Source organism: Acipenser ruthenus, chromosome 19, assembly GCF_902713425.1.
Source record: "Acipenser ruthenus chromosome 19, fAciRut3.2 maternal haplotype, whole genome shotgun sequence".
Taxonomy (NCBI): domain Eukaryota; kingdom Metazoa; phylum Chordata; class Actinopteri; order Acipenseriformes; family Acipenseridae; genus Acipenser; species Acipenser ruthenus.
This window is the reverse complement of record NC_081207.1, coordinates 31,001,188-31,026,002: the sequence shown is the minus strand read 5'-3', so window position 1 is coordinate 31,026,002 and position 24,815 is coordinate 31,001,188. Positions and strand designations below refer to the sequence as shown.

At 41.5% G+C, this 24,815-nt stretch overlaps 1 protein-coding gene across 3 annotated transcripts in view; it reads left to right on the top strand.

The window, feature by feature from the left end:
- LOC117424447 (solute carrier family 12 member 4-like) overlaps window positions 1-24,815 on the top strand; it is a 29,554-nt gene that overhangs the window by 2,312 nt on the left and 2,427 nt on the right. Inside the window, exons 2-24 of one of the 3 annotated variants that reach the window (XM_058992860.1) lie at window positions 8,384-8,478; window positions 9,121-9,252; window positions 11,300-11,446; window positions 11,897-11,951; window positions 12,227-12,357; window positions 12,753-12,994; window positions 13,274-13,488; window positions 13,845-14,009; window positions 14,605-14,703; window positions 15,966-16,023; window positions 17,451-17,625; window positions 18,017-18,135; window positions 18,676-18,774; window positions 19,463-19,582; window positions 19,718-19,822; window positions 20,076-20,244; window positions 20,431-20,626; window positions 21,243-21,412; window positions 21,715-21,846; window positions 21,974-22,081; window positions 22,516-22,703; window positions 23,157-23,171; window positions 23,276-23,409. In XM_058992860.1, coding sequence (XP_058848843.1) covers window positions 8,384-8,478; window positions 9,121-9,252; window positions 11,300-11,446; window positions 11,897-11,951; window positions 12,227-12,357; window positions 12,753-12,994; window positions 13,274-13,488; window positions 13,845-14,009; window positions 14,605-14,703; window positions 15,966-16,023; window positions 17,451-17,625; window positions 18,017-18,135; window positions 18,676-18,774; window positions 19,463-19,582; window positions 19,718-19,822; window positions 20,076-20,244; window positions 20,431-20,626; window positions 21,243-21,412; window positions 21,715-21,846; window positions 21,974-22,081; window positions 22,516-22,703; window positions 23,157-23,171; window positions 23,276-23,409 — 3,069 coding nt within the window. The remainder of the gene's footprint in view (window positions 1-8,383; window positions 8,479-9,120; window positions 9,253-11,299; window positions 11,447-11,896; window positions 11,952-12,226; window positions 12,358-12,752; window positions 12,995-13,273; window positions 13,489-13,844; window positions 14,010-14,604; window positions 14,704-15,965; window positions 16,024-17,450; window positions 17,626-18,016; window positions 18,136-18,675; window positions 18,775-19,462; window positions 19,583-19,717; window positions 19,823-20,075; window positions 20,245-20,430; window positions 20,627-21,242; window positions 21,413-21,714; window positions 21,847-21,973; window positions 22,082-22,515; window positions 22,704-23,156; window positions 23,172-23,275; window positions 23,410-24,815) is intronic. The other 2 variants (XM_058992862.1, XM_034928346.2) reach the window with 2 other exon arrangements.

Sequence of the window (24,815 nt, the reverse complement as noted above, 5' to 3'; positions counted from 1 at the left end):
GTAGTCTGCTGTATTTTGACTAGTTATAGGATGTATGCATATAATTTGCAGTTCAGTGATCTGCAGTTTAACTCTTTACCCTGTGCAGGTACATCATTGAGATTATTGCAGTTGACAGACCAGAGCCCTGTAGACAGGCTCTAGTGATTACCCAACCAGATCATTGCACCTGCAACAACTTCATAGGATTTAGCAGGTCAGGGATGGAAATAAGACTCCTATTGCATAGCAGTTTCACCCATTCCATGTTTTACATCGAGCTTGATTAGCCACAGTGTACAGGTAACAAGCTCAGGTGTGTCTTATCAGACTCCTAGTAAAACCAAGAATGGATCAAAGTTCTATGCAATGGGAGTCTTATTTCCAGCCCTGTACTGTGCATTTGCATTAAAAAATACAGGAAAAGTGTAATGTATGGTGTTTGTAATTATCAAAAAAGTCTAATCAATAAATATTTGTAACAAAGAAGTCACCATAAGCAGCAGCTAGCCTTTGTCAAATACCAACACACTATTATATACTGTATCACCATTAATGTCTTCAAGGATACATTTTCGCAGTGTGTCTTTATTAAAGTGAACAAATAACTTGTTTCGTAGCAGGTGCTTTCTTAAAAAAAAATCTAATTAAAGACTGGAATGCACACTTTGAAAATACTGTGTGCCCCTCTGTTAACACAATGCATTATATCACATTCCACATGTGATTTCCATGGACTGTTTCATTAAGAGATCAAAGTGAATCAGGTGAAATAAAGTGTGTAGAATCACTTTCTGCAGAATCTAGTAACTGCATTTCAAAATCCCCCTGAACTGGCAAACAAAAACGCTGTCTCTGCAACAAAAAGCGTTGTATGAAAACTCAAATTTGAATCATTTTAACTCATTAATTCACAAGTACTTGATGACGACATAGTCAGTAGCTAAATACACCGCTAACAAGTCCCTGCTTCATTTACAAAACTAAAATACAATATACAGTAATGTTATTACTGTTAAAACCAGACATTATGGCAATATTAGGCACTAACTCCTGGTAAAATAGAGCTTCATAGAACTCTATAAAAAAAGGATATTAAGCTTTGACGTTTGACATTTAGTATTGTACATTTCATTAAATCATATTTTTAATCACAATTGCAGCTGGTTTACAAAGAGCTAGACTTGCATTCATATTTAATAAGTACGCTATTGACGGGCAATTCTGTGACGAGTGCATTTCAGATTGACAGACGTTCCCTTGATACTTGACCTGTAATCAGCAGTTAAATAATACTTGGCATGTGTGCCATTTGGAGGCACGTCATCCTTAGTTAGTCTTTCTGTTTACCAAACATATTCAAGTCCCAGCTGAGAGCTGAACATACAGCAGATCTAAGGCAGGGGGTTGCAGTGAAGGCGATGTACAATAATGCAGGTATTTAAAGTATATTTCTGACTCCCACAAACCCTGAAATCCACCTGGGGCTACGGGTCCTGCATGGTGCCCAAAATACATTGTATAAATAGTGTAAAGAAAATGTGTTTTTCCCTCTGTGTATTCACCAGACGTTACTATCAAAGATAATGACATGCAAATAGCCAAAGAAAAGACCTCACCTTTATGCATCATACCCTTCTAACTGGGATCCCCTGGCTGAAAGCACACCCTCCCAGACTCCAGTGACTACTGTAAGCCCAGTGTTAGTTTGGATTGGTTACAATTACTGGAAATTGTACTTTTCTGCTTTGTAGGTTGTCAAGACTTGTCAAATGCATGTTATACTCTAGACTGTTCACCAAACCTTACCCTGACTGCTTTTTTATTATTGTTCATTTAAATAAAGTTCATGAGCGTTCCTTGTCTGCTGTTCAGTATGTCAACAGCAGTCTGGAAAAGTTTCATGAAAAGCAAACATTTATTTAATCCATTAATGTTTGTGAACAGTGGACAGATTCTTAGCTATTAAGACAGAAACAAACACATTACCTCTGCGTGCTTGAGTGGATGTGAAGTGAACTGGTCCCGGACAGCTTGCTGGAGTTCACCGTGGCGTGAATGAATTACAATCTTGGCAACACTGCATTTATTAGACCTGTGAAGTTTGTGGCATTTTTTTCTGTTACATTTGAATTAAAGGATTAAGAATTAATCTCCCCCCAAAGTAAAATGAAAGATTAGCATTGCATAACTTTATGGCCTGGGATGCAGTCAAACATGAAACAAGCTTAGCTGAATTAATGGTACTTAGTGCTATTTAATTCTATCTTAAAAGTTCATTTAAAAAAAAAAAAAGAAAGGAAGACATAACCATTGAGACTCCTAGGCTTTGCAATTTTAAGGAGCCATCCGAGTTTTAAGATGAAAAAAAACTTTAGAGAAACGTGACATAGTTTCTTATATTTTGTCCTTATTTTCTTGCATAGACTAAAAAATGGTGGAAATAAAAATCCTAGTATTGAAATAAAAAATGTCCGATGCCACATCTGTGTTAAGATTACCATTACAAGAGATGGAAATTAGACTTGCATGGAATGTAATGGGAGCTGTGCCTCCAAACCTGAAGACACAAGTGGTGTTATTTATTCAGTCTTTCCTACCATGATCAAACATGAGTTATATTCCATTCCTCTGTAACTGCCCTTCCTATGTTTCTATATATGGGGTTAATCGGGATGTGTGTACAGTAGGTTGATGAGGATTTCTGGAGGCTGCTTGGAGACTGATTGGAGGGATTTGTCCACCAAATACATTTTCGTTTCCTAAGAAATCTATTAGAAGAAGACAGGCTAGCAAAAAATGCATTTATATAAAAACAAAGCAAAAAATGTTCTGTATTGCATTAAAGCAGTCAAATGGTGGCGTACTGTGGCACTGAAGAATATTTACACTCCTTATAGAGGGTCCAGAGATATGATCGAATACCTACACTTATTGAATCCTCATCTCATCTCACCTCTGTGTTCTATTTTGTGGCCTGAAATGTCATTCTGAGGTGTGCTTCAAGTGCCAATAACCTCATTTTAATAAAGATGAATTTGTATTTACAGTATGTGTGTATCATTCTCCAAATAGGCTGGAGTCGTTCAGTGCTCTCAGAGAAACTTGTACGTCACAGCTGCTGTTATTTCCTCAGCAGCTGTTGCTTAAGGAAAGGGTAGCACAGACTGTACACAAACGGCCATTGTGTGTGTTATTAATAGAAACTCTCTTGAGAAGTGTTGTACTGTCCAATTTATTACATTAATGCTCTTGACTTCCTAGAAGGTTATGAATGTTTTTGGAGATGTAAAAAGGACAAGAGTTGTTTCTTGAATTTGAGGGTGAATGGTGCTGGATTTAAATTAAAACTTTGAAAACTAAACACAGTTTTAACAAAAATGTGTTTGGATTTGAATAACAGCTTGTAAGGGAGTTCAACTTTAAATAGTGAGTCACTTGCGCCCTCCTCCAACAAAGTAATGCTTATTATCCAATTGAAATTTAAATGCACCCTTCCTGTAGAATGTAAAAACCTTTTTCTAAATGAAAAGCCTGTTTTTATGTCTCATTTAAGAGACCAGATTTACTGTTTTGGTTTGTTTTTGCCACTCCTCTGCTTGTTACCCTCCTGCCTGTACTGTGTGACTATAATGTTATTTGAGTTTGTGTAAATTCATTTATTTTAAATTCTGTTGATTCTATCCTGGGGGGTTTGTTGTCTGAGGTCAGCGGCACACTGTACAGAGTTCTGCTTGTGATGTGACTCAGAGGAGGGAAGCATTTACAACAGTGCAGTGGATTCCTTCTGTGGTAGCTTTTTGTGTTCTTTGAGTCTAAAGCCAGACCAAGTGATACTGAGCTGCTCCCTAGTTTATCAGTGATTATAGGGAGAGAACGCCACAGGAATGTACAGGCGAAGCATCAGATCCCAGAACCTGCTCTGCACTGAATAATGTACCTTTCCCCTTTGGCCTGGCTTATTATTGAATTCTATACAGTAACCTTTTTGATCATCGGCTGTGAGCTTGAGTATGCATCAGAAGTCACGAAGAATCCTGGTTCAGCAGATCAGGGCAAAACCCTGCAACAGAGAATTTTTTCTTGAAAAACATGTGATGTATAAATGTCCTGGCAGCAATATATTGCCAAGTAACTCTTAATTTCTGTCATGCACGATAGCAGAGAGATTTGGCAGAATATAATCATTTTTGCTGACATTCTTTGATCTGCCAACTGGGAAACATTCCTCATGTAGCAGAACTTGTTCAGGCTTGTCATGCAAACCTCTTGTTTTTTCTGAGCAGGGCTTAATGGGGGAGGGAGCCACGAAGCCACTTTGATATCCTTATAAGTGGTAATCCACTTCTGAATTTTTAATTAGGAGCTTGTTTCGTGTCTTAGTGGGCCAGCGATGCTTGAACTGAAACCAGTGAAATCTGAAACTACAGTTCAGTTGAGCAGATTTCCAAAGTGACAGGTAGATCGCTGATTGGTTGTTTCTCCATTAAAAAAAACAGATTGATCAGAAGAAGAGTAGTGCTTTCATATCATCTAGATTTATAAAGTATAGGATTGCCAATGGTTATGTACTGTACCTATTCAGGTTATAAATAAGACTACAGAACTTTTATTTAATCTCATTACTTAACTGAACCATTATTTATTATGCGATTCCAATCTCAAGACATCAGGTGACCGAGCCACGTCCACTAGCCCGGGGTGTACAGAGTTATTTTGCATTGCCCTGTTTATTTAATGAGTTTAACCTGTGCACCGTTTGCATGGGGCTGAAGTCACTGATGTTAGTCTCAACTGATAAGTGATGCAGGGTTGGCTCTGAAGAGGGAAGAGGGCAGCATTTGGCAAAACAATCATTGTTTATCATGGAGACCATCAGTGGTCTAGGACAGGGACTCCCAAGTGCTCTTGGCTTGCCCCCCCCCCCCCCCCCTCCCCGCCCCACTTTACATTGTGTCTCAATTACTGTGTATTTACATATTAGTTACTTAGTAATTACATGTGTACTAATAGAAAGTTATATAGTGCGAAAAGATAACCTTAACCCTAACCCTTTTCTGATACAATTGTGTACTTACATATATCGTGCAAAAAGTAAACCCTTTGCAACTAGTAAACCCTGTGCCATCCACTCCAGTAGGATTTCAGTCGGCACCCACAGTCCTCCCCCTGGAGGATCCCTATTGGTCCCAGAACCAATTTAATGCTGCTGGATGGCTGATGCTGTATGCAGTTGTTCGTCAGCACAGCACATCACAGCACAGCCCCACTGGGACACCATACCCTTTGCATTAGTGCTTTCCCAAGTTCCAGCTGGAATATGTACTGAATGAGGGGTGCAGCGTGAGAAGAATGGTAAACCAGGTTACTGAAAATGGAAAGGTAATGTTCAAAACAGGTGGGTGGATGGCCCTTTTGCTCGTAACTTAGCATGTTGGAGCATGGCGCATGGAGCATTAGCATTGAAGGGTCACCAGTGCGACCGAAGTGTGCAGGGTTTGTTGTGAGGTGACTGGGAAACCAGCAGGCATAGTGGGTTGTGTGGTTATCCTGGTGTTTGATGGAAACAGTCTAAGTGTTTTTTTATTTTATTTTTTCTCACTGCCAAGATGCACTTGGATAATTAAGATCTTAAAGTTAGGAAATGGTACTAAAGAACATGGCTGTGGTTTTGTTTGTTTGTTATTATATGAAATTTGATAATGATCCTTTTCAGCTTCGTATCAGCTTATATACTGTATTGCAGTGGACATACTTCATTACAACCTGTGTAAATCCAGATTAGTTTGGGTTCTGATACTAGATATTAATAATGAGCTGGTCTTTTATATGGAACTGGCCACAGATGGATGGTTTACTGTACAATGTAGAAAACCAGATACAGAATGTGTTGGGATAAGTTTAAACCAATCACTTTATCATCCTGTGTTGTAGCCTTTCTCTAGTCTCTAGTTAACCTGCTTGCACCATGGCAGCAGTGTTTACATTAAATAAAGGACTATTGGCAGCACTCTGCTTTTAAAAGCAAGTGTAATGTTTGTGTAATTCCTGAAAACCGAATATGTTTTACCGCTTCCTTGAAGGATAATTGGTCTTGGGGTTAAAAACTGATTTATTGTGATTCATGGTACAATGGTAGGTTTAAAATACCTATTTCAGGGGGGGACCGGAGGGAGGACAGGCCTTGGAGATCAGTAAATAAATAATTGTAACACCTTCCAAGTTAGAACACTGTCTACTAGACAGTGATTGGAACCGTGCATTGTGTAAATTAGAATTATTTGTTCGTACTTTAGGGTTTTGTTAAGTTTTTCATGTTTCCTGCTGTATACAACACCTCAAAGGAGGTACTGAACTTGCACCTACAGATACAGTACTGCAGCTCTAACAATGGAGCCAGGTATATTCCTTTAAGGACTCTTTGCAGGCATAGAAGACCTTGTCATTTGGCTGAGCCTGCTGTACTGTACAACACAGGGCTGTGAAGAACTGTCATCTTCATATTTTGAGAGAGAAAGTATGGTACATTGTGAATGGACTTGCTCTGAACTACTGGGAACATCTCAAGATTAGTTCATTCAAATAACGAGTTTACAGTCTGGTCTTACTTTTGTTTATTAACCAGACTGCGTTAGTATAGAAAGTTTATGATTTTATTTTCATCTTCACAAAATTGAAAAATCCGTCACACTTTATTTTTAAGGGAATAATCGCAAATGTAGAAGTATGTGGTTATGAACAACGTGCCACCTCAGAGGTGTTTCATCCATTTGTGGTTGATGATGAGTAAAGCACGTGTGATTTGATGACTAACGGTTCCAGGGTAGGCAGAAAAAGAGCTGTGCAAAATGTATTGTCTTGGTCATGCATGTGGGGATATTGCAAAAGACACCATGCTGTGCAACCCTGTAATGTGTTATCTGTAGCAAACGCAATGTAAATAGTTTAGATGATGCTAAATCTCAACTACTCACAGTTATTAGTGATTTATTCTCATTGTACAGTATATGAGTTTGGCCGTCAAGTTTGGCTTTTGCTCTCAGACCTTGAGGCTAGTGGGAAATGGTACCACACAAGTGGATGTGTAGAAACAGGCTTTGAAAAACAAAACATCCCCTTTGCATCCTGTCACCTGTGTGATGGACTGGATGGCATTTCAACAGTAAGCCCCCAGTCATGTTTGCATGTTTACATCTTGGACGTCTCAATGCACTTTCTAAACTGGTATTATAGCCGATTCTCCTGAAATGGCAAGACCGAACAGCAGATTACTAAAGAGTTCCTGTTAATCCACTGCTGTCCTGCAATCACACACCCCAGGCAGGGTCTCTGAATCTCTGGCTCTGAACCACTACAGTAAAAGATTTGTCTGGAACGCAAACAGCAGCTGCAGTGTTATTAAAACAAAATATCTGCCAGTAAGTTTTCTAATTGAAAATCTCTGACAGCAATCATTTAATTAGACAGCCCACATGTTAAATTAAGGACACACAAGGTCACAGCATTATACACTGAAGCCCAAATAGAAGTGTTTTTTCATCCAGAGCCGATGGCAACCAAGCGTGGGTGTTTCCTATCTGAATAAACACAGCTATCGACAGTGAAATCATATGAGACTAGTTTTGCTCTGCATTTAGAAGTGTGCACATCCTTACAAGAGTGGTATTGCATTCCCTTTGTTACTATGGTACAGAAATATTATGCCATGCATTGGCTCTAAGTAATTCTTCTATGTTCGTTAAATCTAATTTCAAGATTAAGCATTTTTTTATGGATATTATTGCAACTAAAAGGCCCTGTTTGTGTATTGATGTGATTTGAAGTGTAATTTAATAATGCTCGCTGCGGTTTAGTAGGATTGCGTTAGACTAATCTGTTTGTGTTGGGATTACTCAAAATTAAATAGAAAATGGTCTTGAATGCTGCAGAAATATGATCACACTATCTAATTATCAGAGTTAATTGCACTTCCCCGTTTTCTTTTAATTTAACAGATATTTTGAAGCATTTTATAGCCTTTTCTAACCCAGACATGGTTGAGATTTCAAGCACCCCTCATTATGCATGTGCAATGTTTTTACATCCCACCTGCTGCAATGTATTTCTGGCACTGTGTTCTATTCTGAAATCACAAGCTGATGTTTGTGAAGCCCTCCAGTACTGTCCAGGGTTCCGAGCCAGGACGAGCACAGCTACTGCATTGACCCATGCTCCTAGCCTAGCCTAATCTGACCACAATACCAGTCAACATTACAGTTCCTGATTCCAGCAATACCTCACTGGGTTCCCTGTTTAATAAACTGTGGGAGCTTCTGAAAGCCCTGGCCATTGCCCTTCACTTGTTACTATACAGTGCCCCGTTATATTGCTGTATTGAAATAGCTGCTTGTGTTTTCTCTTCCAGGTCACGGCCAACATAAAGAAAATAGCCCTTTCCTGAATAGCGCTGACACAGCAAATGGAAATGACTACTATGACAAGAACTTGGCCTTATTTGAGGTACCGTGTATTCACACAGTGCAGTTTCTCTCATGTGGTTTACATCTAGGTCGAATCAAGTGGTTCTAAATGTAATGTGATTTATTTGTCTTTCAAAATATTGAGTATTTAAATGGTGGCGGTATTAACATCTGCCTCTGTTTTTAGATCCATTGATAGAATCCAGTGTCTGTAAAGGACTTCTGTTTAAAATCATTTTCAGGGAAATCTTAGCAGTATCTTGAGGCTCATCCAGTTTAAATGTGGCATTCCTTAACACAGGTTTTTGAGGGTATGGAAATATAGGTCATGCTAGTTCTGCCCTCTGATTGGTTGGGTTAATGAAGAACTGAATTTTGAAAAGGTTATTCCTCATACTGTGAATGTAGGTCATGCTAACCCATACACAGACACATTTTATGTTTCCGTATAGGGAATATGTTTGTGTTGACAGGGAGGTAAATGCATGTAAGACTCCTATTGCATTGCAGTTAAGCCATTCCAGATTTTACTACGAGCTTGATTAGCCACAGTGTACAAGTCACAAGCTCAGGTTTGTCTTATTAAACTCCTAGTAAAACCAGGATTGGATCAAGCTACTATGCAATGGAAGTCTGAGCTGCATGTAAATGTTGAGCAGGTTTCTCATTGTGTTGTGTGCAGGAGGAGCTGGACATTCGCCCCAAGGTGTCCTCCCTCCTCAACCGGCTGGTCAACTACACCAACATCACCCAGGGAGCCAAGGAGCATGAGGAGGCAGAGAGTGCAGATGGCTCCAAGAAGAAGATCCCAAAGGTGAGCCCAGCCACTGCACACAGCTATGAGATAGGATGGGTAATAACTGAGCTCCACTCCACACCCAGCCACTGCACACAGCTGTGAGCTAGGATGGGTAATAACTGAGCTCCACTCCACACCCAGCCACTGCACACAGCTATGAGATAGGATGGGTAATAACTGAGCTCCACTCCACACCCAGCCACTGCACACAGCTATGAAATAGGTTGGAGACTATGTGGTCCAGTGGTTAAAGAAAAGGGCTTGTAACCAGGAGGTACCCAGTTCAAATCCCACTTCAGCCACCTACTCATTGTGTGACCCTGAGCAATTCACTTAACCTCCTTGTGCTCCGTCTTTCGGGTGAGACATAGTTGTAAGTGACTCTGCAGCTGATGCATAGTTCACACACCCAAGTCTCTGTAATTTGCCTTGGATAAAGGCGTCTGCTAAATAAACAAATAATAATAATAATAAAATACAGCATGCCCAGAACTCGGGCAGCATAGGCTATATCATATATTATGCTGATTAGGTGTTCTCTGTTAAATTGAGAAGCCACAACCTGTTGACTGTAAAGAAATAGTGAGCAACCAATGCTAAGTTATGCCTCTGATTCCAGTCTAGTGGGACCTCATGTAGCAGCACTTTTGTATTTACTATCTTTAGACATCTTAAGACAATTGACACCTGTCCTGTCGTTGTGTACTTCTGCCCGTGTGAAAACCTAGATTAATCACTCTGCATAAAATTGTGATTGCTTTCTTACAAAATATTTGGTTTTCTATCATGACCAGATGCAAATCAGGTCCCAGGGGAAGTTCAAGTGTCCAATACAGGGTCATGTCCTGCAACCCACCTTTCAGTTTCCACTTTGCTGCACAGACTATAGTTTGGGTCCTCTGAACCATAACCTAAAAATGTTACGCAGCTGTCTGCTTACTGTTGGCAAAGGGAGCCCCAATTGCTCTCTCTGCCAAAGCCTTAAGCTTCCAAAACAGAAGCCCTGTGCTGTTTTTCTGTTTGAAAACATAGTACAGCATGGCCACACCCAGGAAAGAATATTCCTCATTTACAGGTCTGAATCCAGTAAAAGCCAGCAGACCTGCCCCTGCTGTGCAGATGGGAGGCTGCAGTGCCTGAACCGCTGTGTGTCTGCAGTCACCAGTCAAAGCCAGACCATTAAGTCAGATCCACAGTGGGAGAGCGCGTAAACAATGTGCCCAGCCCTGTAGGGTGTGCCCATGACATCAGAAGTTATTTAGATGCCTCGGCTGTTATGGGAATTGTCTGCATCCCAGGGCATGAGCATGAGCTGCAGCCAGCAAGCTGTCCGACACCACAGCTCCTGCAGCCCTGGCATGCTGCAGAAAGAGGGTGCCGCTGTGACCTTCAGAGTCCTGATCAATGACTTTAATCAATAGCTTGTTTCCATTCACATGTGCAGAGAAATGGTGCTTTGGTATATCGAGTGGATCAGCATGTAATATGTGCTGTTTGTTCACAAAAGAAGTTAAAATATTTGCTGTTGTGTTCTAATTACAGGCCCTTGGGTAATGTATTTAACCGAGATTACCAGTCTGGCTGTCGGTGAACTGATTGTTAGCAAGTCATGTATATTTTTAATGGAATAAAATATTTTTTACTGTCAAATTAACACAGATGGCGCTGTTGCGTGTAAAACTGTTCAATTTTTTTTTTTTGTTCAATTTGTCTTTATTATTTTAATTAGACAGTAGTTCTAAAAAATAAACACTGACGTTGAATATATATATGTTTTGTTATTGTAATCAATAAGAAAAGGCTTTGGAATTGATAACAAAAAGCGAAAAAATAAAACTTTGGTGTGAGTTTATACAGTATATAGAGGTAAGTCATGAAAAATCCTAAGTGGATGCCCTAACCCTAACCCACAAACAAGACTTTGGGTGAGTAATCAGATTTAAAATACATTGCTCCATATTTCACACACAAAGTAAATGATGTATTGTTGTAAACGTCCCAGAGCTCGTATTTGTCCACCTGTGTGATTCACAGAGTCTGCTGGTTTGTGTTTTGCCTCCAGGCCCCCAGCATGGGCACCCTGATGGGGGTGTACTTGCCATGCCTGCAGAATATCTTCGGGGTGATCCTGTTCCTGCGCATGACCTGGATCGTAGGCACGGCGGGGATCATGCAGTCTCTCCTGATCGTCCTAATATGCTGCTGCTGTGTGAGTGGGACTCTCCATTCAGAGGCGCACTCTGTGTTCATGCTAAGCTCAGCAGTCTGTTGACGACAGTAGGACCATTGTCTTGTTTGTTTTTTTTTCTAGGCGTTGGGGCTCTTACAGGCTATTAAGTCTTGGATGTCCCGGACTTCAGTCTTCAATCTAAGAGATCAGAAAGCTTTCAATAAGAAAGTGATTGTCTTGCTTATGTATCAGTGATACAGTACAGTAGTGCGGGTTTCAGAAGACACTGCCAAAACTTTATTTTTCTTAAAATAAAAATAAATAAATACATAAATAAATAAATGCAATGAAAGAACCACTTGGTGATACTTCTTAGTGCAATTTTTCATTGTATATATTTCTTAAAATAAGATTTATAGTTGAAAGATAACCTAAAGTGTGAAAGTTGCTTGTCTGAATGCCTGTAATATTTTTTTCCTTTCTTTTTAGACAATGTTAACTGCCATATCAATGAGTGCCATTGCTACAAATGGTGTTGTTCCAGGTATAGCATCACAAATTCCATGCAAACATTCTCTGTTATGTTAAGATTGCATCATGTGCCAGTAATGTAACCCTTTTTTATATATATATACATACACCTCATTGTCATTTTTTTATTTTTTTTTTATTTTCCCCTTATAACAATTATTCATTTAAAATTGCAATGTCGGGAGCACATCAGATGTTCTGGGGCTGTTATGGGAATCCTTACTTCAAGAACTGCAGGTGCATGTCCCTTTATTAAAATGCAAACCTGAGTTGTGTTTTGTCTTGCAGCCGGAGGCGCCTATTTCATGATCTCCAGGTCGCTTGGCCCTGAGTTTGGGGGTGCAGTGGGGCTGTGTTTTTACTTGGGGACCACCTTCGCAGCAGCCATGTATATTCTGGGTGCAATTGAAATATTACTGGTAAGTAATGTGGGGGATAGGGTTAGAGTTAGAGTTAGTTATGGTTAGGGTTAGAGTTAGTTAGTTAGTTAGTGATACGTAGGTGATACAGAACAAACAAGTCATGACGTAATTTGTGATATTCCAAGAGAAGCAGATCATGCATAGTACTGCATCGTCAGAAAATATATATATATATATATATATATATATATATATATATATATATATATATATATATATATATATATATATATATATATATATACTGAAGTTTATTTCAAACAGCAGCTAGCAAACTGTGTTTTAGTGCAGTCAGGCAGGAAAAGAGCAGATTATTCCAGCATCTGTTCATCACTTCTGTACGCCTCCTGGATGACCTGATTTGACCTCCAGTTTGATTTGTTTTTGCTCAGAAATACATCGTCCCCCAGGCAGCGATATTCCACAGCAGTGATGTGAACGACATGGACAGCGCCATGCTGAACAACATGAGAGTCTATGGGACCCTCTTCCTCAGCTTCATGGCTGTGGTTGTCTTTGTGGGGGTGAAATATGTCAACAAGTTCGCCTCTCTCTTCTTGGCTTGCGTGATAATATCCATTTTGTCTATATATGCTGGGGCAATCAAATCCATCTTTGACCCTCCTGAGTTTCCGTAAGTGTGAGTGTGTGTGTGGTCATATCTTTAAAGTTAAATCTCATACTGTACATCATTAAAGTAATGATTAAGACCCTTGTAATGACATATATCAAAGATAAAGATAAATAATGGTAAAAGTATAGAAAGGTTGTAGTGCCTGAAAATGAAATCTTAATTACTGTTTATTGTTATAAAGGGCTAAAGCATTATCTTGAAGTGGTGTATTGCATGTTTTACAGCTGTGGTTCTGTGAGTCACCTCCTGGCTGAGTGCTTGTCTGTTTTTTTCAATCAGAATCTGCATGTTGGGTAACAGGACCCTCTCTAGAGACTTGTTTGACGTCTGTGCAAAGACGGTGGTGCAAAACAACATGACTGTAGCGAGCAAGCTGTGGGAGAATTTCTGCAGCACTGCAAACATGACGATGGAAACGTGTGATGAATACTTCACACACAACAATGTCACTGAAATACAGGGGATCCCCGGTCTGGCCAGGGGTATCATAAGAGGTACTGCATGGCTTTAGAACTGTCCTGTACATTTACAAAGATATGCCTGATGAGACTGGTGTAGTACTTTGAGTTTGCTGTATGGGGTTAGTATTGTAGTTCAGACTCACTCCAGTGGTCTAGCACTCATCAGATCAACAGTTGTATAGTATCTATAGCATTGCATTTGCAAACTGTGCATATCCTGAATTAATATGAAAATAACAATAAAAAGTGATTTTACAAAAAATATTGATTTGCAACAGTTTTCAGCAAAAAATGCCCCATCCTTTATCGTTATTGACGTGTATGACTGCGTGTGGTGTTTTCAAGAAGACACAGACCCACTATTAATTTGCAGGGATTAATTCTTTCAGACAATCTGTGGGCCAGCTACATGGAGAAAGGCGAGATCTTGGAGAAGCCTGGCTTGCCCTCCGAAGATGTGCACGGATCGTTGAGTAACCTGTACCTGTATGTGTCCTCTGACATCACCACCTCCTTCACTGTGCTCGTGGGCATCTTCTTCCCCTCCGTGACCGGTGAGCTGGGCAGGGGATCTCATTCTACACTACAGACCTGTATGCAGGTCTAGGAAAGAGCACTGCACTCCAGTAGTACAGGACAGACCACTAAACGAATCCTCTCCAGTAGTACCGGACAGACCACTAAAGAAATCCTCTCCAGTAGTACCGAATAGTCCACTAAACGAATTGATTCAGCGATGTATATCTTTGCACAGTTTTATTTCAGACACGGAAACTGAATTGACATGTACTCATCATAGGGCAGTGATAAAGGTACTGTAAAGAGTTATAATCTTAAAGGAAGTGATGCTCAAAAATGTGGAGCTGGGCACTGTCAATCACTGTTGGTGCACAATGAGTGCAGTTAGAGCTCAAATATTTAAGTGGAGGCTGCTGTTGGTAAAAACAGAAAAAGAGAGTTTGTACATCTCTAGCGACTATTTCTTGGATAGTGAATTGCAATCTTTATTTTCTGACAGAAGAAATATTCTCGGGTGATCAGCATTAGCATCTCACTAGTGTAAATGTACTCACACCCATTGTTTTATTGACAGAGTTGGGCTTGAATGTACGGAAAAGTGCTTTTAAAGTGTCTTCTTGCCTTGCTCAGGAATTATGGCTGGTTCCAATAGATCCGGAGATCTCAAAGACGCACAGAAATCTATCCCTGTTGGGACAATCCTGGCTATCATCACAACATCGCTAGTTTGTATCCTTTCATGGCACAAAGAAGACCTGATTGTCTGTTGATACCGTTCCCTGTGACACAAGCATTTACTGTTCTCTAGGTAAAAGCATTTCCACCAGTATGTAATTAACTTAAATGCTACAAAACAGAGATGCAACATAAAACGTGGGAGAACAGGCTAGATTCTTACAGCTATTTCCTCACACATCATCATCTGAAAGGAAAGAAAATTAATTACAATTCAAAAACAAATAAGAAATGACAAGATTACTTACAAGTCCTTCCATTAAACTTCTGAATAGTTTGGCAACTATTGGGTCTGTTTTTCTAATAATTATATTACTTAGTTTTGTTATTTTTTCTCCTTTTTAAAAGTCAATTCAAGATTAAGTAATTGCTTTGAGGGGGCTCCCGAGTGGCACATCCAGTACAAGCACTCGCGTACAGTGCAGGATGCTTCCTATACTGTCGCCGGTTCAAGTCCAGGCTATTCATTTGCAGACCGAGGGCGGGAGCTCCCAGGGGGCGGTGCACAATTGCTGTGGTCTGGCCGGGCACCTGCGGGCTTGCCTGTAAGCTGCCACGGCTGTGTTGTCCTCCGAAGCTGTAGCTCTGGGTGGCTGCATGGTGAGTGTAGTGTGTGAAAAAGAGGGCGGCTGACGGCACACGCTTCGGAGGACAGTGTGTGTTCATTTTCACCCTCCCGAAGGGGTGAGCTGAGCTAAACAAAATAATTGGACACTACTAAATTAGGGAGAAAATATAAAAAAAACAAATTGGCGACTACTAAATTAAAATAAATAAATAAATAAATAAATAAATAAATAAAAGTAATTGCTTTGAAAAGTAGAGGCTGACCCTCCCCTTGCATGTTCTAGCATTTTTGTTTTATTATTTTGGGGGGAGAGGAGGGGCAGGTGTATCCTGTGTAAAAGTGTGTTATGGACAGCTGCTTGTTTAGCATGCAGGAACGGAGGTCTTTTAGATACTGACTGTTGAGCTTGTGAGTAAAACTCAAACTTCTACCAGACTAGCATTTCAGCTTATTATTGTCATTATATTGTTATTATTGTCATTTGGTATTCTATAATCTTTAGACCAGACTAATATTAGACTAATATTAATCTACCACAAGATTTGCCACTTAACAGGATAACAGGTAAAAGGATAAGTTACTTGTATATATAATCTCTGAAATGTGATATTTATGTGAAATGTGATTAATTGGTGCAGTGCAGTTTCTCACGGCGTGTGTGTTTCATTTCCTTGACCGCACGACTCAGACTTCAGTTCCGTGGTGTTGTTCGGAGCTTGCCTTGAGGGGGTGGTCCTACGAGATAAGTAAGTGCGTTAATAAAAGCGTGGTTTCCTCAGGTCTGGGGGATATCTTCTGTCACTGTTCTCAAGAGAAGTTTCATCTGCTCAGTACTTGAACACTGTTGTTTCAGAAGTGCTTCATCTTAATCCAGCCAGGCTCGATTTGAGTGGGATGTAGTCCAGGCACTGTTGTCTTTTAAAACAGGTTTGACTGTATCCTAAGCAAACACTGTTGAGTGTTTTTGGAGGAAGTTTTTCATCTGTAACATCAATCACTCAAGCTTCAGTATTGCTCTCTGACTTGAAAGGAAGTGGAATCTGATGTTTATTTTGCGGTTATAGTTGGCAGTCTGTGCTTGTCATGGTTGTAGGGCAGTCATGTGACTGTAACCCAGTGTTCAGGCCAGGATTGAGGGGCACTGTCTCGCAAAGCTGTGAGGGGAAGCTCTTAGGATGCAGACTGACTTGAGCACCGAGTACACAAAATCAAAAAGTAATATATTAAAAAAAATCATAAAATAAGTACAAATCAATACAAAGTAATCATTATTATTATTTATTTATTAGCAGATGCCCTTACCCAGGGCAGTTGTATACAAAATAAAATACATATCAAGAATTACAGTACAATTAAGAGCAAGATACAAAATACAATGACTTCAGTCCTAATGACAGTAAATACAAAACACAGTACGATTTGATATCGGGGCAATTCAGGAGAAGATAACAGTGTTGATAGTTACATCAGGGTTAAATACGAGTGCAAGTGAAATACAAAGTACTACAGATTGGGTTAAGTACAGGATTACAGTAAAATTGGGAGCAGATAAGTGCAAGTTAAAGTGCATTAAAGGAAGAGTGCTATATTGTCCAGAAGGGAAGAGTTGAGTTTTACAGGTGTTGTCTGAAGAGGTGTGTCTTGAGGAGGCGCTGGAAGGTGGTCAGGGACTGGGCAGTCCTGACATCCGTAGGAAGGTCTTTCCACCACTGCGGGGCGAGGGTGGAGAAGAAGCGGGCTCTGGAGGCAGGGGAGCGTAGAGGAGGTACAGCCAGTCTTCTAGTGCAGGCGGAGCGGAGAGGTTGGGTGGGGGTGTAGAGAGAGATGAGGGTCTGGAGGTAGCTGGGTGCAGTCTGGTCAAGGCATCGGTAGGTGAGTACAAGAGTCTTGAACTGGATGCAAGGGGTGATCGGGAGCCAGTGGAGTGAGCGGAGCAGTGGAGTATCATGGGAGAAGTGAGGCAGAGAGAACACCAGGCGATCAGCGGAGTTCTGGATGAGCTGGAGCGGACGGGTGGCGGACGCAGGGAGGCCAGCCAGGAGGGAGTTGCAGTAGTCTAGGCGGGAGAGTACCAGGGCCTGGACAAAGAGTTGCGTGGATTAGTTGGTGAGGAAGGGTGTGAGATGTTTTTGTGTGCACAGCCCTAACCTGGCTGCTGCTCGCCTCCCCTCAGATTCGGAGACGCTGTGAAAAAGACCCTGGTGGTGGGAACACTGTCCTGGCCCTCCCCCTGGGTCATTGTCATCGGCTCCTTCTTCTCCACCTGCGGGGCCGGCCTGCAGAGCCTGACCGGGGCGCCTCGGCTCCTGCAGGCCATCGCCAAGGACAACATCATCCCCTTCCTGCGGGTTCGTACCACCCCTCCCATTGCCCTCTGCAAATCAATAGAGACGGTTCTGACCTGCCCTGCCCTGGCCGATCTGTGCTGGCTCTGAACTCTATAGTAGTAGACCAGCCAGCACCAGGTTGCTGTTCTTTGGTGGCAGTAGTTGTTTTTGTTTGTTTTTGTTCCTCTTTTGTTACTGAACATTTAATGAATTCACCTGTGGACTTTATGTCAAACCATATTTATACTTTGATACCCCCCCCCCCCCCAAATACTGCTGCACAGCACGTGCTAATGAGGTTACGTTTACACTTGTTTGAACTTGAAGGCTTCTGTTTTTATAGCAGTGTGAGATGGGTTTAAACCTCATTTTAACACATTTGCTTTGTTGTTTATTTGTTTTTTTTGGACAGGTGTTTGGTCATGGGAAGGCCAATGGGGAGCCGACCTGGGCGCTGCTCTTGACCGGCCTCATCGCCGAGCTCGGGATCCTCATCGCTTCCCTGGACATGGTGGCTCCTATCCTCTCCATGTGAGCAGCACACACTTTCAGAAATATGTGCACGTCATACAGAATTGGCAATAGGTCTTGTTTTTCAGGATCTGATAACCCAGGATTTGTTCAGACCTGAGATTCTCACAGGGTTTTCGAACATATTGATTTTTTTTTCACTTGCAATATACAAAGACAGGAGTTTGCCGTCACACTGTAATTGGCCTAATTTTGGTTTGTGGTCCCGTTTCACGTGCCTCTGTTCATTTAAACATTACTATACCCCTTAAACTCCTTTGAAGCATGTGTAAACCAGATTACCAGGTGCACTACTTGGCAACATGCTTCATTAAATATATTAATTTAACCACGATCCTTGCACACTGAAGTATAGTTCATGGTAATGCATGGTCATCTTGGCCTAAACATGAGTGAACAAATAACCCCCCACTAGCCACATTGCCACCTGCTCTACATGTACAGTATACACATTACCATAGTACATAGAACCAAGTCTGACTGACCCACCCTCTGCTATTTAGAATGAAGAACTTGTGTTTGTTTGAACCTTCTCTTCAGGTTCTTCCTGATGTGTTACCTTTTTGTTAACTTGGCGTGTGCTGTGCAGACTCTGCTGAGAACCCCCAACTGGAGACCACGGTTCAAATACTACCACTGGTAAGGAGAGGAGTGCAAGCTGTACCTTAGAGAAATGAGCAGCCCTCCTTGATTAATCTGGAGAGACCTCGGTTCAAATACTACCACTGGTAAGGAGAGGAGTGCATGCTGTAACTTAGAGAAATGAGCAGCCCTCCTTGATTAATCTGGAGAGACCTCGGTTCAAATACTACCACTGGTAAGGAGAGAAGTGCATGCTGTACCTTAGTGAATTGAGCAGCCCTCCTTGATTAATCTGATGTTATTACCATGTGACTTTCTGCAACAGTGACTTTCAGTCCAGGCTGGTACTGTGTTGATTGTCACATTGCAGAAGTCTGTTTTCTTGCAAGTACAGTCCGGTTACCATTGCTTTGTGTCATCTATTTTCTTCATGTTCAATGGTCATTGCTCACTGTTTTACCAAAAGGAAAAGCATCAGTTTGTGTCTGCTGTAATCTTTACTTACTTTACAATCTCTCACCATCAGTCACTAAAAGCAGAACCCCACGGCAATATATGTTCATATTTCATATATATGAAAGTGATATATATGAAAGTGAATTATGAACATATATTGTTTGTGGGCTTTCCTGGCGTGTGGGCAATGCAGCCCATGGTCTGAACCATCACATGCCCTCCTGTTGCGTCCAAGTTCGTGTGAAGCTGCACGATGGTTCTGAACGAGGTGCTGTGCTTCCTCCCTCAGGGCTCTGTCCTTCCTGGGGATGAGCCTCTGCCTGGCACTCATGTTCATCTCGTCCTGGTACTACGCATTAGTGGCAATGGTTATCGCAGGCATGATCTACAAGTACATTGAGTACCAGGGGTAGGTCTGGATAATTATTATTATTATTATTATTATTATTATTATTATTATTATTATTATTATTATTATTATTATTATTATTATTATTTCTGTCGTTGTTGTTTTTATAAACCAGCATAATCCTTTTTTCCCCAGAGCTGAGAAGGAATGGGGTGATGGTATCAGGGGCTTGTCTTTAAGTGCAGCCCGCTATGCCTTGCTGAGATTGGAAGCTGGCCCTCCTCATACAAAGAACTGGAGGCAAGTAACTGGCCAGTCCAGGGGGTTTGTCCCGGCTGGGAGGGCCCTAAATATTTTTGCTGCCTGACGTGTATGGGGATTGACGTTTCCTGTGCACACTGGAAAGCAATGCAGTTTAAGTTTAACTCTGCACCATACCAGGAGCTTAATGTTTGATAGAAAAGACAAGCAGCAGCTGAACCACTTTACAAGAATTATAGAATGGAGAGAATGTAAGAGTGTTGCATCAAGCTGTGCTTTTGTGTTTTGACAGGCCCCAGCTGCTTGTGCTGCTTAAGTTAGATGAGGACCTGCATGTAAAATACCCTCGACTCCTGACATTTGCATCCCAGCTGAAAGCTGGGAAAGGCCTCACGATCGTGGGATCAGTGATTCAAGGCAATTACCTGGAGACCTTTGGAGAGGCGCAGGCTTCAGAACAGGTAGCAACAGTTTGTTTTTTGTGATAAACTTTCAGAAAATGTTGTCGTTGTCGTTACGATCATATAACTTTTGTAAAGTTGTGAATTTTTCCAAATAGCTAAACATATGTCCTGTACAGTAGATCTGTTTAATATTACCTTCAGTTGTTTGTTTTTTAAAATTTTTTATTTATTTTTCCCCATTAGGCCATTAAGAACATGATGGAGATTGAAAAGGTGAAAGGCTTTTGTCAAGTGATCGTAGCCAATAAGGTCCGTGACGGGATCGCTCATTTGATTCAGTCCTGTGGACTGGGTGGCATGAAACACAACACAGTGGTGATGGGCTGGCCCTATGGATGGAGGCAGAGTGAGGACCCACGAGCCTGGAAAACATTCATCAGTAAGATTTACTAGCAGTAATATTTCTGCCACCTTCATGAGTTTGAGCCAATTTTAGTACAGCAAACGTTTTTTTCCCTGGTAGAAGATAGCTGGGGTTTGCATTTGACTGTGTTAGAGAAAACCCTGTCCATGTGTATCTCTTATCTATTAGCCAGCAAGGTCTGGTTCACACAGATACGCTTTTTGGTTTGTATGTGCGCTTTGATCTTTGACTTCCACGCAGTACATTAAAGTTTACATCGACAGTGACCATGCCACCATGGAAAAACTTTGTGCCTCATGTTTAGAGTAAGTTTCTCCTTGTTCATGGGACAGTTTTTACAGTATTTTGTTGCAATAGGGAACAGCTCTGTGCTGTTTTATTTTAGCAGGTTGCATCAAAACATCGACTCCTGAAGAGTACTTTTGGGCAATAAAAACCCTAATAGCCACATAGCCATCAACAGAACATCTGAAGATTTCTAGAAATAAATTGAGCAAATGGTTAAATAGTAGAAACACCTTTTTTAACCATCATCCAACAAAAAGACCCTGCTTTCAGTATCTGGAAAGCATATCAAGGCTCTTCAAAGCGTCATTCATCAGTTCATACCCTGCTTTGTTTTTCCCCACAGACACAATTCGTTGCACTACGGCAGCTCACTTGGCGTTGATGGTGCCGAAGAACGTCTCCTTCTACCCGAGCAACCACGAGCGCTTCACCGAGGGCCACGTGGACGTGTGGTGGATCGTGCACGACGGGGGCATGCTGATGCTGCTGCCCTTCCTGCTGAAACAGCACAAGGTGGGTCCTGAGCAGCAGCTGAAAATCAGGAATTAGGTGCAGCATTCAGACGATTTTGAGTCCTCTGATGACACCTGGGATAATAATACGTGGCTGCTGCTTTGATATTGTATTCCCACAGATAAAACTAAAACTGGATAGATCTGCCTAATACTGTCCGGAATCAGTACAGTATATAACATATACAGTATGTTGTATTTAGTCCTCAAGGTTGCCTGACAAGCCCTTTGGATCTGTACAATGCGCCCCCAATTGCAATGTGTTTTTATTTTTTTGTGTGTGTGTGTGTGTGTGTTTTGTAGGTGTGGAGAAAATGTAAGATGCGTATTTTCACTGTCGCGCAAATGAATGACAACAGCATACAGATGAAAAAGGATCTTGCCATGTTCCTCTATCAACTCCGCATAGAGGCAGAGGTCGAGGTGGTGGAGATGGTAAGGAAGCATTTGAAGGGAGGGAGGGGTCAACTTCCTGCACAGGTACACAATGTTAAAATAATAACAAGAGCAGGGTTCTTTGTATTTCAGTTGAATTTGTGATCTGATTTTTCCCTTGCTCCAGCACAACAGTGATATCTCAGCATACACGTACGAACGGACCCTAATGATGGAACAGAGGTCCCAGATGTTACGGCAGATGCGCTTATCCAGTGCAGAGAGGGACAGAGAGGTACGGAGGTTTGATCACAAGACTTGCTACCCTTTTTCTCTTACTTACTAAGGCCTTGGAATCGTATACTGCTAAACTGGTAGAATTTCTTATACTTGCTGCTTGAATAGCTGCTAAACTTCATCCCTAGTTAAAACCAACCTCCCCTTGTAATGTGATTGTTTTCCTATAATTTGAAATGGGGTTAGCAGTGTTGAATAGCTGCACTAGGAGTCTGCCCACTCACAGAGCTCTTCCTGGGGTTAGCAGTGTCAAATAGCTGCCCACTCACAGAGCTCTTCCTGTGGTTAGCAGTGTCGAATAGCTGCCCACTCACAGAGCTCTTCCTGGGGTTAGCAGCGTTGAATAGCTGCCCACTCACAGAGCTCTTCCTGTGGTTAGCAGTGTCGAATAGCTGCCCACTCACAGAGCTCTTCCTGGGGCTGTCCCTGCAGGCTCAGCTGGTGAAGGACCGGCACTCTTTGATCCGCATGGGGAGTCTGTATTCCGATGAAGAGGAGGAGGTGGTGGAGAGCATTCCTGAGAAGATTCAGATGACCTGGACGAAGGACAAGTACGATGCTGAGAGGAAGAACAGGCACAACGCCCCGCAGACATTCAGAGAACTGATCAGTATTAAACCGTGAGTATGAAGACCTTCGCAAACTACACTGACTTAAGTGCTGGGACACCTACTGTAATACAAGGTCCCTGGTATTGTGAATCTATCCGTTTGTCAAACAAACATCTTTTTATTCTTTCAAAGTTTCTCACTTGGACAGCCAGTATTCATTCTTTTATCTACTCTGTGGTGACTGACTTCAGTATTATCAAACCCAGACAAAACAGCACATTTCCTCTGGCCAGGGGTAAAGCAAACATTCCAGCAAGAATAAACATTCTAGAATAAAATGATCTTTCTGTGCATGTTGTTTCCTCTTGTATCAGTCGAGACTTGTTTGTAAGTTTCTGCTTGTTTAGGTTAAACAGCTCTAGCATGTCTTTGACGCTTATGTGGTGAGGGTCTGTGCTGCAATATGTCTTTCTCTTCACACAGTAATTCTTTTCTTTCCTCTGTACGCGTTCATGCTGGAAGAGAGTGGGAAAACCTGTAAGTTTCTTTCCAGGACTTTTCTTTTTCCTTTTCTCTGCTGCTCTTTTCTAAAGTACACGTGTAGTTTGTCCACGGTCTGAGAGCCTGCTTGTGATCTGCAGGGACCAGTCGAACGTGCGCAGGATGCACACAGCAGTGAAGCTCAATGAGGTGATAGTCAATAGATCTCACGATGCCAAACTGGTGCTGCTCAACATGCCCGGGCCACCAAGGAACTCGGATGGAGATGAGAACTGTATCCTTGACGAATTCACACAGTTATGATGCAACCCCAACAGACAGATACAGTGGTTTGCATAAGTATTCACCCCCCGTGCAGTTTTCACATTTTGTTGAATTACAAATAATGTATGCACAGTTTTTCAAACAGACTTTTTTATTCAAAGCTGTAGTGGTTAAACTGAACACTGTTATATAAGGAGGAGGTGAAATGTCTGCAAAACTTGCAAAGTAAATGTACAAAATGAAATTTACTGTTTGCATAAGTATTCAGCCCCTTAAGTCAGTACTTGGTAGAAACACCTTTTGCAGAAATTACTGCTATGAGTCTTTTTGGATAGGTCTCTACTAGCTTTGCACAGTAGGATGGTGACATTTTTGCCCATTCTTCACGGGAAAATTGCTCCAGTTCTGATAAGTTTGTTGGGGATCGTCAATGGACTGCAATCTTCAAGTCTCGCCATAAATTTTCGATTGGATTCAAGTCAGGACTTTGACTGGGCTACTCAAGAACATTAGTGTGGCTTTGGCTTTGTGCTTCGGGCCATTGTCCTGCTGAAATGTGATTTTCCTCACCAGTTTCAGAGTCTTGGTTGACTCAAACAGGTTTTCCTCAAGGATTCAGCTGTACTTTGCACCATCCATTCTCCCCCCTATCCTGTCAAGCTTCCCAGTCCCTGCTGAAGAGAAGCATCCCTATAACATGATGCTGCCACCACCATGCTTGACAGTTGGGATGGTGTTGACTCGGTGATGTGCAGTGTTGGGCTTGCACCAGACATAACGTTTGGAATTTAAACTGAAAAGTTCAATTTTTGTCTCGTCTGACCACAAAATCTTTTTCCACATGTCTGCAGTGTCATCTACATACTTTTTCACAAACTCCATACGTGCTTTAAGATGAGGCTTTTTGAGTAATGGCTTCTTTCTTGCCACCCATCCATACAGGCCAGCTTTGTGTAGGGACTGGCTTGTTGATGTGTGAACAATGACTTCCATCTCAGACACAGAACTTTGCAGATCTCTCAAAGTCATTGTTGGCTTCAGAGACATCCCGAACCAGTTTCCTGCTTGCCCGGCTGCTCAGTTTAGGAGGGCAACCTGATCTGGGTGGTATGATGCATCTTCCACTTCTTAATGATGGACTTCACTGTGTTGAGAGGGATAATCAGCGCCTTTGAAATTTTCTTGTACCCTTCTCCTGCTCTGTGCCTCTCTACCACTTTATCCCTGACTTGTTTCGAAAGCTCCTTGGTCTTCATGGTTGCTTTGTTGGATCACTATGTGAGCTGCAGCTTGAAAGTCTTTATATACCTGATGGAAATTATCTACAAGTTAAACCACTTTGAGTATACACAGGCTGAAACCATTTCACTAATTCTGTGACCTTTCAAACAAATCATTTGCACCTGAGTTGATTAG